At 45.8% G+C, this 13,139-nt stretch overlaps 1 protein-coding gene across 1 annotated transcript in view; it reads left to right on the top strand.

Annotated features, from left to right (window-relative positions):
* Positions 1–13,139, top strand: part of NCAPH (non-SMC condensin I complex subunit H) — a 742,114-nt gene that overhangs the window by 632,795 nt on the left and 96,180 nt on the right. Inside the window, exons 13-15 of the mRNA XM_069619088.1 lie at positions 4,555–4,662; positions 6,329–6,499; positions 8,238–8,354. Of these exons, the coding sequence (XP_069475189.1) occupies positions 4,555–4,662; positions 6,329–6,499; positions 8,238–8,354 (396 nt within the window). The remainder of the gene's footprint in view (positions 1–4,554; positions 4,663–6,328; positions 6,500–8,237; positions 8,355–13,139) is intronic.

The raw sequence follows: 13,139 nt of genomic DNA, 5'->3' as shown, positions 1-13,139 counted from the left end.
ACATTTGATCATTTCTCTCCTCCCCTAAAGAACCTGAACAGGCTGCCAGTTGAATTTAGGGTCAAGTTCAAATTGATATGCATTGTTTTTCAAACACTTCATCTCCATGCGCTTGAATATTCATCTATGAAATTGAAAATATCAGGGTGTCTGAGAGGGCTGCAGAGCCATGGGTGTTTTCAGATGGAAGTGGCAAGTTTCAAACGCACTTTCACACTGAAAAGATTTATTTCAGGGCTGCTGTTAAACTGTGGAATGCCCTACCTAAAGAACTGCGGGTAATCAAAGATTACCTAAAATTTAGAAAGAGGCTAATAGCCTAGCTTGGGATCGAGCATTTAAAGTTTTCTAGAGGGAAGACACCTTCTGTTATTTTTTTATTTTAAAGAAATTGGGTCGATACACTTCTGATATTTTATTAATAGTCTTAAATATTCTATCTTTGGTTTAGTCTATCTATTGGTTTTAAATAATAGGCAATCTGCAAACTAGTTTTAGGTTGGGGTTACATGAATGCATATTAACTGTTTTTGTTGGACATTGTGATTTGTAAACATTTATGTATGGTTTTATTGTAAGGAGCTCTCATGCTCTTGTTTGCCATGTTTGCACTAACGAAAAATGTTGAGTACAATAATAAATATGGGCGTTCCGTTTGATGGCTCTTCCCAGTGCTAGTGGAATAGACTGACTTTTGTGCATGGAACTGTTTTACGTTGTGTAGGACTGCACACCGTCTCAGTACACATCTTTAACTGTGAGTGCATACCGGTATCTGGTCTAGCTGTCTAAGATTGGACAGCCGCTCAGTTTGAAAGTTGATTCTGTTACATCCTGGAGCCCTCAAATGTCATAGGCGGCCACCAAGGTCATAGGAGTGATAGAAGTGTATCTTCTCCATTTGGAGTCCAACCAGTTGGTCCTCGCACATGTGGCACGTTGACCTCAAATGCTGGAACCTACAGTGAGAGCCAAAGTCCCAACGGCTCGGACTTACCTGGGGTCATTGCTTGTTCTAATCTGGTACAAATGACTGATTTTCCTATCTGCGTTGATTTCAAACCCGTTCTACTACCTACAGGACTCCACACACCCCCCGCCAACTGCTCACTTGTCTTGAATCCTAGTGGACAAATGGGTTTAGCTGGCCCTTTATTTTCTGGAAACCTAGTTTAAATATATGGAATAAGTCAGTGACTACAGCATTAGCTACTGCATTGAGCTCATGTCCTATGGTAGAACTTTCAGCAACTACTGGTTCTTTAGGGATTGCATTCATTACGTTTTCTGTGGACCAGTACAACTTTTTAAAACTATAAAGCATGAGATGACTTGTGTAGCATCTTGTTCCCTCCTCCTTTGGATACATTGTAACAGTACCTTACCTTTAACCTGGTAGATTCTGAAGTTTGTGCATATTTTGAGGGCTTAAGTGTGTGGTAAATATGCATTTGATTTTAGTATGACTGTTGGGGAGATTTTTCATTTTCAGGCCATAGCCCCTCTACCAATATGTGACCCCAACACTTTTTGCTGGACTCTTGGACTTTTTCTTGCTCTCCTGAATGAGGGGAGCCATTTTCCCCTCATTCCTTCTTTTTGTTCTGACCATGGAACCCTTGTTCGTTTTTGTTTTTACTTTGTTTTATGGAGCCTTGCTTTCCTCTGTACTTTTTAAGGCATTTATGTTTCACCTTTGTAGCACAGAGCACCTTTTGTGTAGTGTTGCTGGGAGCCCTGCTGTTCTCAAGGTTCGAGGGATACTTTTTATCCTTTGTAGCATTTCCTTTTGTGAAATCACCTCTCACTGCTCCTGTCACATTTATGTTAATGTGACCGGTATGGCTGGTGGCAGTGGACGTGTTCTATAGACTTTTGTGCATTTTTCCTAACCTGGCTTGTTTTCACAGCCGCTGTAGTGCACAGAAGGGTCACCATTGACCCAAAATGGCGCCCCTACCTTCTTTTCTCACTGTTTCTCGTGTGCTTGTTCTTTCTTGATCCTTCTACCACCCTCGGTGGGGGAAGTCCTTGGTTTGACTTCGTCTTCGGTGTGAATATTTTGGGAAGTCTGCCAAGGCTCCAGATTGTTTGAAGACAGGAAACGAGGGAGGAGTCTAACTGTGCAGCCTTTGTCTTCTGGAATGCCTGCCTAGATCCAGTTCCAACTGGTAGGCTGGCTCTCCTGAAAGGACAGCCACCACCCAAAGTTTGAATGATGCATGACTTTTGATTCGCTGGGTTCCTGGATAAAAGTTGAGGATCATTAGGTGAAAGACCAGTCGACCACTGGAAGACGATGACCAGAGACGTCTGCATCACCTTCCAGCAACCGGTGAAGCCCGATGAAGTGACCGCGTTTGTCCTGCCCCTCTGTTTCGAATCCAAAGGGACGATCCGAAGACGACTTCCTCCCTTGAGCTGGTGGGCATAAGTCTTAAGACCACCTGCATTTTGAGCCATCCCATGACGTGCCGCAAACCGCCAATACCCTGGGATCTGCAACCATCCTGCAGTGTATAGTGGTCCTGTGAGCAAACTTTCCTGGAACTTTGGACTCCTTCTATACCTCCAGAGGCAAGATACCCTTCCTTAAAGTCCCCTCACCAGAGTGCAGGACCGAGCAAGCGATGTAAATCATTCGAACGAGAACCGTTCCCCATTGGAGTCTGTGAAAAGGTACCAAAACTGCAGACTGACATTGGAGCACGACAAACCCTTTGCTGGGAGTCTTTTTTTCTCGACTGCTGCTGCAACATCCCTTCCAGAGTCCCTCCTTTTGTCACCAAGACCAAGGAACAGGAGACTGGGTCCACTGCTGCTGCACCCACAGAATCCAACTGCATCTTCACCACTCCTCGGGTACTGTGAGACTCATGTTAGTACTTACCTTGAGTCATTCTGTTGCTCTTTTGTTGCTGGAGTGCTGATTCCGGTGTCCACCCATACCGTTTGCTCAGGCATAACTCTTCCGCTTACCTGAACAATGTTTGACCAACAAAAGCACTTTACTTGCAGTTGAAGAATACTCCAGAACATTGCCTTTTCTGCATGTGTTCCTTTTCTGCTTTCCCTCCAATCTGACATTGAAGTACTTATACCTAGATAGGGATGGAATGCTAAAGCCTTTAGACCTCTGAAAAGTAATACAAGTCTTTTAAAGTACTGGCCTGCTATTGTTGGTGTTAAACATTCTTTTTCCTATAACAGAACGTTTTCTGAGTTACTATTAACAAGTGATTTTACTTTTTGAACTCTGTTCAGTTAACTGTGTGATTCTTAACGTATGGTTAACTCACCTGAAGTTTTGCATTGGTTTTCTATTGTGTTTATTAGCTTGAAATAGTACTTACCTCCAATATAACTTTACCTTGTTAATATAAAATAACTATTTTACTATAACAAGTGTGTACTAGTTTTTGTGCCTATGTACTTACTGAGGTCATTCTACTTACCTATAGCTCACATCTCCCTTCTAAGATGAGCCTAGATGCTCTGCATACTACCAAAACCTTTAGTGGTATAGATCTATACTAGACGTTGGAGCTCTGTATACCAAGGGATAGTTTTATAATGTTTTACCACAGGTAGACTTTAGGAAAACTCCCCTAACTAGGTAATGCTTCACGTGTACTTACCTGTTGGAACAATCTATTGCTTTGCAATCCTTTTTTTGTTAATTGTATTTTGCACCAAAACCGTTATCTCCTTAATTTAAGCCTTGCTGCTCAACTAAATTAAAATGTGAGTTATGTTAGACATTTGTCGTAAACCTTTGCAGGTGTGCTAAGGTTGGCTTATCAGAACCCTATACCAGTTGTGGTTCTGAATAACCTACACGATCATGACCTAGTTTCTTTGAAGATGGGCTGCTGCATAGTGCCAGTGTAGGTTCCTCCTTTCCAAAGCATACTTTAGTTCCCTTGATCTTAGGATATATAAAGTGTTTTAGTGCTTGGTTGGAGCACCTGTTTCCCATGTCATCTTTTTGCGACTCGCCATGTCGCTCACCCCTGCTAGCTCTCCAAAGGATATTTTCTAAAGTTTGTTACTCTTAGGTCAACTTTGCTTGTGGACAACAGTAACAAGTTCTTAACTTGTATTTGTCCTACTATCATGCACCAGCCCCCATCTTGCCAAATGTTACAATGGCTATATAGGGAGATGGTGGTATACTCTGGGCCATGTGCAGCTGTTTCATTGGCATAAGGGGTAGAGGTGCTTAGTGGGACAGAGAACATACTTGTCCATTTGCTTTGTGCCAAAGGGTACTTTACATTTTCTAGGCGGACAGAGGACTTTGTTCTACAATGGTGGAAGGGAAAATGGTGGAGGCAGGAGACTTTTGGTTCAATTAACCATGTGGGCTGGTGAGGTACTTGGTAGTTATACAGTTGCTGCTTTCTTGAGCAGTGATTGCCTTGCCCCCATCATGGCCAAAACTGCAAAGGGGTTTCATGGCATTAGAATGACAGGTTTGAAAGGGGTTGGAGTGCTCAATCGCATGTGAAGCAAAGATTGATCTTGCTGTATGGCTTGTTCATTTTTCAACAGCTGAAGAACATAATGAGCTCAAATGAACCTGCAGAGCAGGATGAGGGAATTGGAGACTACGACTACAACAACCCGAATGATACCTCAAACTTCTGCCCTGGCCTGCAGGTAAAAGGGGTGGCAGAAGAGGGGTGACTCACAATGAGACTGAAGTTGTATTATCATGGCAGCTGGGAACCTTCCGATTAGACTTCTCATTGTGTTAATTCTTGGTCCCATAATGGAGAAAGGCATAAATTAGTTTTCAAAAATTGATTAGCAGAGTTTGCTAATTACATTTTTCTTGATTAGCAAACAAACCCATTTGATTAGCAATTTTGTACTAATGGTTTTAATGCCACCAGAAGATACTTGTACCCAAGATATAAAATGAGCAACAGTACAGCAGTTTTGTATACCGCATAAGTAAGACATTAGTGAGATGAGTCAAACCTTGCAAATTCTTTAAAATTCCACTGAACCTGAAAGTTGAGTAACTTAGTTTACCCACTCGACTGAAGAGACCTACACTAGACCCATGGCAATGGATGACAACACATTTTGATGCACTTTCTGTAAAATGGTGCATGTCACCACAAACCCACTTTAGTTTGGCACACTGCTGCCACCCAGAGGCCATCCATGCACAGTAGTTTTTATTTGATGTTTACTGCAACCAACGTAAAGTTTAAAAGGTTTCAACATCCCCTGCAAATGGTACTGGCCCTTCTTAAAATCTACGCGACTATGCGAGTGGGTCAACATACTTTGCAAGCCCTGGCTGAGTGTCTGTAAAAAAGGTTAGCTGCATGAAAGGACACAAATACATAGATATGATAAAAAGGTTCTGAAAACAGTTTGACCAGCAGGTGTGAATATAGAATGCAATCATAATCATAGAGCAAAATGAGCTTTGGAGGCCAACTACAGTGTACAGTTTTGCTGTAGGTTTGTAGATGTACAGACTGGATGAAACTATTGATCGCTAATTTAAGTAAAGATCAAGTTAGCTTTGTGTATTCATTATGTATAAGACTAAGCAGAGTGTATGGCGTAGCAGGCAGAGAACTCAGCAGAATATTGTAGTTTGCGGCCATCTCACTTTCAGGGTAGCGGGTTATAATCAACATGGTGAGATGTCAGAGTATGGGATCACCTCATGGGTTGAGCACCTGCTGCAAGTTGTATGTAACCAGCAGGTCACATGACTAGGTTAGACATCAAAGCATTTGGCTGCGTGGTCATGTACATTTTCAAAAGTGTCCACTAGTCAATTTGATGCATCTTCCCTTAGAAAATGTAATCTGGTTGACACTGAGATTTAGATACACTTCACTGTAAAGTATTGAGACAATGCAGTGCTTCACAGTAGCAATACTTTAATTATACCTTATGTAACCTATTACATTTTAATAAAAGGAATTAAAAGCCTTTTAAAAACATACTGGTTTTTGGCAGACAGGATGCAGTTAGCTTCATAACAGTATTATCCAGATTTATTTCAAAATAAAATTTGCGTAGCACTCCCACGCAGGCCTTTTGGCACATGAGTGAAGGGGATTACTGCTGCACTCTCTTCACATTAACCCCTTTTTAACTTACAGAGAAGAGAGGGCGGAGAGAGGACTGCAGGGTGAGCTGTGCTTTCATTGAACAGGGTAACTTAAATAGCTGGCTTTGCTACACAAGTGCCAATTTAATTAGCAAACCTACAGAAATGCATAGAAAATTGCTCTGTGACACTGCTTATTGTATGCCTTGTGGCGTTGGAATTTTGATTGCTTCTTTTGCCTAGGCTGCTGACACTGATGATGAGGATGGTGGGAACTTCGTAGGGCCAGATGGGATGTTTGAGTTCACTGCCAACCCTGTGCTTGATCTCCTGGACACTGAGCGGGTTCCAGGCCCAGGCAGGCTGACCATCACCACTTATGGAGAGGACAACTTGGTGGCTGAGCCCCAGAAGGTGAGTGGCATTGATCAGGAATCCAGAGTGCAGGGCTGTGGTGTAATACTGTTAAATGGGGAAGTTCACAAAGCAATGCTCCTACACTATAGGTGTATAGTGGTGAGAAAATGCTTGGGAGCAGGGTTGAGGAAGGTGTGGTACCAATGGTAGTACTGTCCGAAAAGGTATAGTTTGTAGCGGTGTGGGGGGGTCAAAGTGTAGGACTGTGTTAGAGCTGTTAACAATGACTGCAAGTCTGGTCTTAAGTGAATTTTGTTAGGTTCCTGGTAGGATGGAGACAAGTGCTTCAAACCAGTTACTTCAGGACATGATGGAGGCTAGGAAACACAACTTCGGGTAAGGTTAGAGGTTGGGGGCAACACAGTGGCACTGGAGCAAATGGAGGTACAGGCTAACCCTCTGGGTGTGGGCAGAAAGAAGTGGCATAGTCAAGGTTGTTTTGGACAGAATACTAAAACAGAAGATTGTAGTTCAGGTTAAGAAGGGTGCATTAGTAGAGCTGTGTACGGACCCCTGGAATAGAACAGTGGTGGGAGGGGTGTTGCAGTTACAGTTGAGCAATCAAAACCGCTGTGTGGTCCTAAACATGCTCTATTTTCCCCAATCACTCGCATAGGGATCTGCACCTCAGTTCTGGGAGCCCTCCTAGCCACACACAACATCCACATCCATCAGTATGCTGACGACACCCAGCTATACCTCAAGAGCGACGCCATCGGCATCCATAGGCTCAAAACCTGCCGCTCACTGATCCAGTCTTGGGGGGGGTCTAGTACATACTTTAAGCTCGACCCCTCCAAGACTGAATGGCTACTCCTCATACCGACCTGGCCAACAACCATATGAGGGCTTCACAACCAAGCTCACCTCCTGCGCCAAATCCATCTTGTTCCACATCAACAAATCCCTCTCCTTCAAGACGCACATAGCTAAGAAAACTCACAAAGCTTGGTATTGGCTCTCCTGCGAAGATTCAAGCCCGTTCTCCCTCCAGACAGCTTGAGATCCACTGTTCAAACACTGGTCCTATCCCACCAGGTTGGTGCCATACACTCCTTGAAGGCCTCACGTCATCCTCCTTGTGCCCCTAAGAAGTGTCCTACATGTGGCTGCACGCCTCATCAAAGGTCTACACATATACGACACACCTCACCCTGGCACTCTTCGACCATCACTGGCTCCCACTGCACGCACAAATCACCTTCAGGTCTTGCTGCATCCTCTGTAAGGCAGTCGCCCTCAAGTCACCCAGCTATCTCGTTGAAAAACTCTGCATCTCCGGCGGACAGCTACCACCAGAAGACTGGACATGTGCAGACTTTACATCCACTGCTGCAAAAAGAAAAGAACCAGAAAACGAGCCTTCTTGGCCTTTGCAGGCCTTTGCACCAAGACTATGGAAACACCACCTCGTCGGCATCACTCGCCCCCACGCTGCTACAATTCAGAAAAGAAATCAGTCACCTCTTCAAGAAGTCTCTGCACCTCAACACCAAGGCCATCACATCACCCGTCGCAACACCTGACTTGCTAGAAACTGCCCACTCGCTCTCCTCTCTGCACCCGGTACAGCTGGATCCCGCCTCCTACCCTTTGCTGTACATCTGTTCTGTTTTTACCTCTGAAAAGCACTGTTATGTATCTGTACTGGTATATACCTCTGTAAAGCGCTCTGTTGCTTCTCAAAGCTAGGCCCACGCAATAAACACCATAATAATAATTGTGTCTACTTTAGGTGAATAAGATTGAGCTGCATTACGCCAAAACTGCAAAGAAAATGGACATGAAACGTCTGAAACATGTAATGTGGAGCCTGCTTTCCAATGCACAGGAGAAGCAACCAGACCATGAGGTGAGGCGAGGTGCCTAGGAATGTGATAAGTGGTTTGAGATTCAATGCCATGGAGTTAGGGCAACAGGAGATTAGGGGGGGGAATCATGTCAGCTAGAAGTGGGGCAACCTGACATTGAGGGTAGTTGAGGGTGTTGGATGTGCGACAGCTCGGTGGTTGGAATGAAGTAAGTGTGTGTGTGTGTGTGTGTGTGTGTGTGTGTGTGTGTGTGTCTCTCCTAGCTTTTCAGATTAGGTTTGTAACATTGTGGTAATTCTGTGTTTGAATGGGGAGGTCTGCTAACCGGACCCCCTTTTCAAAATCCTCCATGCCAAATTATAGTGCACACAAGTGCCTTGCTGTACCCATTCTACTGACCATTACAGCACCAGTTCTGCAGTGGCACAGAGCAGCTGCTCGGACAGTCACTGCTGGCATAGGTAGTCATTTAACTTCTGCATCTCTGATCGAAATTATAATTGTTTGTTATTCAGTCTGGTGGCAGGTAGATCTCGAACTATACAGACAATACAGGATATTTCAGCATTAAATTAAACCTTTCTCCCATCCTTTATCTTAATCTGCAGCTCACTCCTTTCTGGCCCAATACCGACTCTTTGCTTTCTGGCCCAGTGCTCCCCTCTGGATCCCTGCCTTCTCCCTGCTTTCTGGCCCACCATTCCCTCCTATGATTTCATGCCATTGTCTCCCCATCTGACCTGCTCTTCACCCGATTTCACATTACCCCCGACCCCCTCAATATTGTGATATTGTGTATACATGCAGCTTTTGGGACAGATTCTCAAAAAAGGTGGCATCTAAAAATAACCCAGATGGTGCACTGTTTTGGGATCTCCTTTTTGGAAATGAGCTGGTCACCTATTCTTAAAGGTAACCGGTATATTTCCAGGGGACTGAGCTGTAGGTCATGCACTGTCAAGCCTCCTTGAGTACTTTGGTGTCAGGAGTGCTCTCCAGAAACTGGTGTTCTACAGTACATTTTATGGAACATTTAAGGGAAAGCATCGGTCAAATGTGGTTTTAGTTATCTTTTTAAAAAACACTTCTATCTCTGTTTGAGGGATATAAATGCAAGTGAGACAGCAATGGTTCATACCTTTCACTGTCGCACTTAAAAAAAAAAAAAATAATAATAATTACATGCCACGTTTAGCAAAGAACCTATCATGCAATGTGCAGCCCCAGTCTATCACCCAGGGTGCTCATAGCAATAATACCAAGTTTGGTGTACCGTACCAGGTGGTGTCAGTTGCATATGCGTTTTATTAAGGTGGCGCTGCATCATTACCACCTAGTACATGATGCCAATCTCTGCATTATTGCTTACATGTATTTTATTTTTATACTAATATATGCCTCAACAGCTAAGCTTCCTCGTCCTACAACACAAAGGACCATACCTCCATCCTGCCGCAAGGCCTGGAAGCCATCTTGAGCACTCTGAATGGCTCAAAGTGGGTCATGCAACACACTCCCTCCCTCCCTTGTTATTGAGTCTCCTATTGAGTATCTCCTGCATGTCTATGGGCCAAATGTGTCAAACCACTCCCTTTTGGGGTTGGAAAAGGCCTAGGACTTTGCTGAACTCACCTTCCCCTGACTCCTACTTCTGCACATGGGGGATCCTTCAAACCGGCGACTCTGCATTCACCTTGGAGTTTTCTTTAACTTTAGGAAGTAAGGATATTCCTGTTTGGGTTCGAACTGTCTTTTGGTCACCTTCAGCCTCTTTCTAACCCAACCCGAAACATATATACACCCCTTGCTTTGCCGCTTGCTCGTCTACCCTCTCCATATTGGGTTGCACCCTTCCTCCACTGCACTGTAACGCTCACCTGATTCTCGCAAAGGCGCCGGTCTTGACTGGGCGACTACCGTATCTTCAAAGGTGATGTGTAGCACCTGGTTGGCTCTTTGGGCTGGACCTCTGTGCACTGTATGCCTGACGTGTAGAGTAAGATGTCTGCAGATAGAAAATATGGGGTTAATGAACTGGGGTTATTGGGGTGTCCCTATCTCTTTCCTCTTCTCTCCTGTAGACCCCCAAAGGTTAACGCTCTCACCTTAGGTAAGTGAATGCCGAGCTCTCCATCTGCCTCGGGGCAGGGTGCTGTAACCAGTTTCTTCACTGGATAGGTAGCGCAGGCCTCTTGACTTCAGAGGACTGCTGTCCGTCGTTTACTGCACGAACGGTAAGTTTCGAGTCATTCTAATGTCTTTAAAGTCTTTAGTAATGATGTCTCTTGTTTTGCAGGGTTCCGGCGATGGCGGATGACGGGCTGAAGTGAGTTGAAGATGGAGCCCGTGTGATGAATAGAAGCGCCTGGAAGCACGTAAGTAAGCGCTTGTTGCCTGCTTCACTATGCGCTCTAACTGTCTTTTTATTTTGCAGGTACGAGTTCGGAGCGGCTGCAGGGTGCCGGAATACCCACTGGATTAGATGTGGAAAGGAGTAATGGCACGTGAGTATTAAAGTTCCCCAATGTCTTTAAACGCACCTTGTTTTATCTTTCAGATGCGGGATGCAGCGCCGAAGGCCTCCGGAGCGTGCGAAGAGTTGGTAAACTTTTGTCTTTCAGATGCCGGAATGCAGTGTGAAGACCTCCGGAGCGCACGAAGAGTAGGTAAGCCTTTTCCTTTCAGATGCCGGAATGCTAACCTGTTCTTTCTTGTCTTTATAGGTGTTGCTGAAGACTGGATTCAGGATGGTAAGCCTTTTTCCTTAGGCCCAGGACCGGATGCAGAAGACACGATGAGCGTTCTGCTGCAGAGGTTGCAGAATAACGCAAAGCAAAATTCATCCACCGGGTGTGGTTTAAATAGCCTCCTGTAGTGCTTGGAAGTCTCCTTCCACAGCCACGCCTAAGTAAGAAAAGAGTTCCTGGTAAGAAAAGAGTTCCTGCCTTCCAGAAGAGTTCCAGTGTTCTGAATCTAGGGAGTGGCTCCAGCCCCACCCAACAGGAAAAGTAGTTCCAAACAGAAGAGGATCAGAGGCTCAACTGGCAGGCAAGTAAGCAGCATGGTCTGCTGAAGGTAAGTCCACCCAAGCATTATGAGCCCGGCGCTTCCAGCGCTGGGACTGGGCATATTTATGAGCCTGGTGCCACTGGCGCCAGGACTGGGTCCAAAAGGTCCCAATTGGGACTGGTTGGCACTCGGAACCTGGGTTATGGATCTGCTTCCAAGGGAGTTGGGAAAACCCTGACCTTTTGGAAGCAGAGATCATGACATGCACCTTACCTTCACCCTCTTCTTCCTTGTACTTGGTCTTTTCTCGTAGCTTTCAGCCACCACTTGCTTCTACCTCTCTCTGCATCTTTCTCTCCCCCGTTCCTGCACCCCTGAGACAGAATGCTTCCGCTCTCCCAGAATTTCCTACTTAACTATCCACACAGCTGCTCCTCTTTCCCCACCTCCCAACACTCTTACTCTTGGCCTCTGAAACGCACAACCCTTCGTATGGATTGTGTCCTCCCACGTATTCCTCATCTTTAGCCATCTTGCCTTCCAGCTTTGGCGAAACATTTTTTGGCAGAGGGCGATGTACGTTGATGCGGTCGACTCAATGTCCCTTGAGGGCTTCCATCGTGGGGTTGACGCCATCGGTGTATATATATATGTATATATATATATATCAGCAGAGCCATGCCAGCAAGCACACTAATACAGATTTGCGCTAACGAAAGCCTAGAGAAGCTGTAGACATCTAAGGGTGCAGCCAAATCCTTTGGTGCCACTATCAGCCACATCTCACCCCAGTAAACCATCTTGGAGTGGTAGGTACTTTTCGCTTTTAGTCGGTTGAAACAGCGAGACGACTGGCTAGTCAAAAGGGGCCAAAGAAGATCCCCTCGTGGTGGATGAAGGAGGGGTGAAAAGTCCACCCAAGCAATGGCTAGCTTACCATCAGCTGCTGCTTTATCCGACAGTCCCAGGTCTCTGTTAACCCTCTGGAAGTGCTGCGCCATGGCCTCATCCGTGTGGCCGAGGTACTGGGGGCCAACCCGTCTTCTGTCAATAGTCGGGTCTAGGACCATGTTGAAATCTCCCCCCACCACCAGTGGGCCCTGTATGAACAGCCTCAATTTGGCCCCTACCTCCTCCCAGAATTGGGCCTGGCCTTCGTTAGGACAATGCACTACTGCTAGCGTCAAGGGGGACCCCTGCAAGGAACCCCGCACCATCAGGTACCCACCCTTGGGGTCTCTCTGGATGGCCTCCTTTTCGAAGACCGTATCCCTCGCCACCAATATGGCCACCCCTCTTTTTTTTTGGTCTTGTGGGAGGCATGAAAGACCTCTCCAATCCTTCCCCCTCGCATTCTGGGCTCTTTTCCCTTTGCCCAGTGTGTCTCCTGCAGAAAGAGCAGGTCAAGATTCGCCCTCCTAAACTCCCTATGGACCAGGGACCTCTTCGTGGGGGTGTTCAGCCCCCGCACGTTGAGGGTGCCCGCACCCAGGGCCGGCCGGGCATCAGCCATGATCTGTGTTTTCCTCTCTATTAACCACTGTCATCGCATCATTGCTCCCTTCTTGCTCCCCTTGTTTCATCTTTTGGACACTTTCGGGACCTTCCCCCAACTGCCCCCTAGCCCCTTTCCCCAGCAAACAAACCCCAACTGATTCGTACTCCCCACACCCTGGCGTCCTGCCAGATAGTTCCGCCATTTCTGGCATTTTGGCCAGACCACCAGCCTGCCTTATACAGCCAGGCAATCCTTTCATAAACACCGATTTTCTTAAGCCCTCCCCCCCCTTCGTCCCCCCAGTCGGCCCCGCCATACT

Source organism: Ambystoma mexicanum, chromosome 10 (genome assembly GCF_040938575.1).
Source record: "Ambystoma mexicanum isolate Mex_15411 chromosome 10, UKY_AmexF1_1, whole genome shotgun sequence".
NCBI lineage: Eukaryota > Metazoa > Chordata > Amphibia > Caudata > Ambystomatidae > Ambystoma > Ambystoma mexicanum.
The sequence above is the reverse complement of the archived record's forward strand: the minus strand, read 5'-3'. Positions and strand labels throughout refer to the sequence as shown.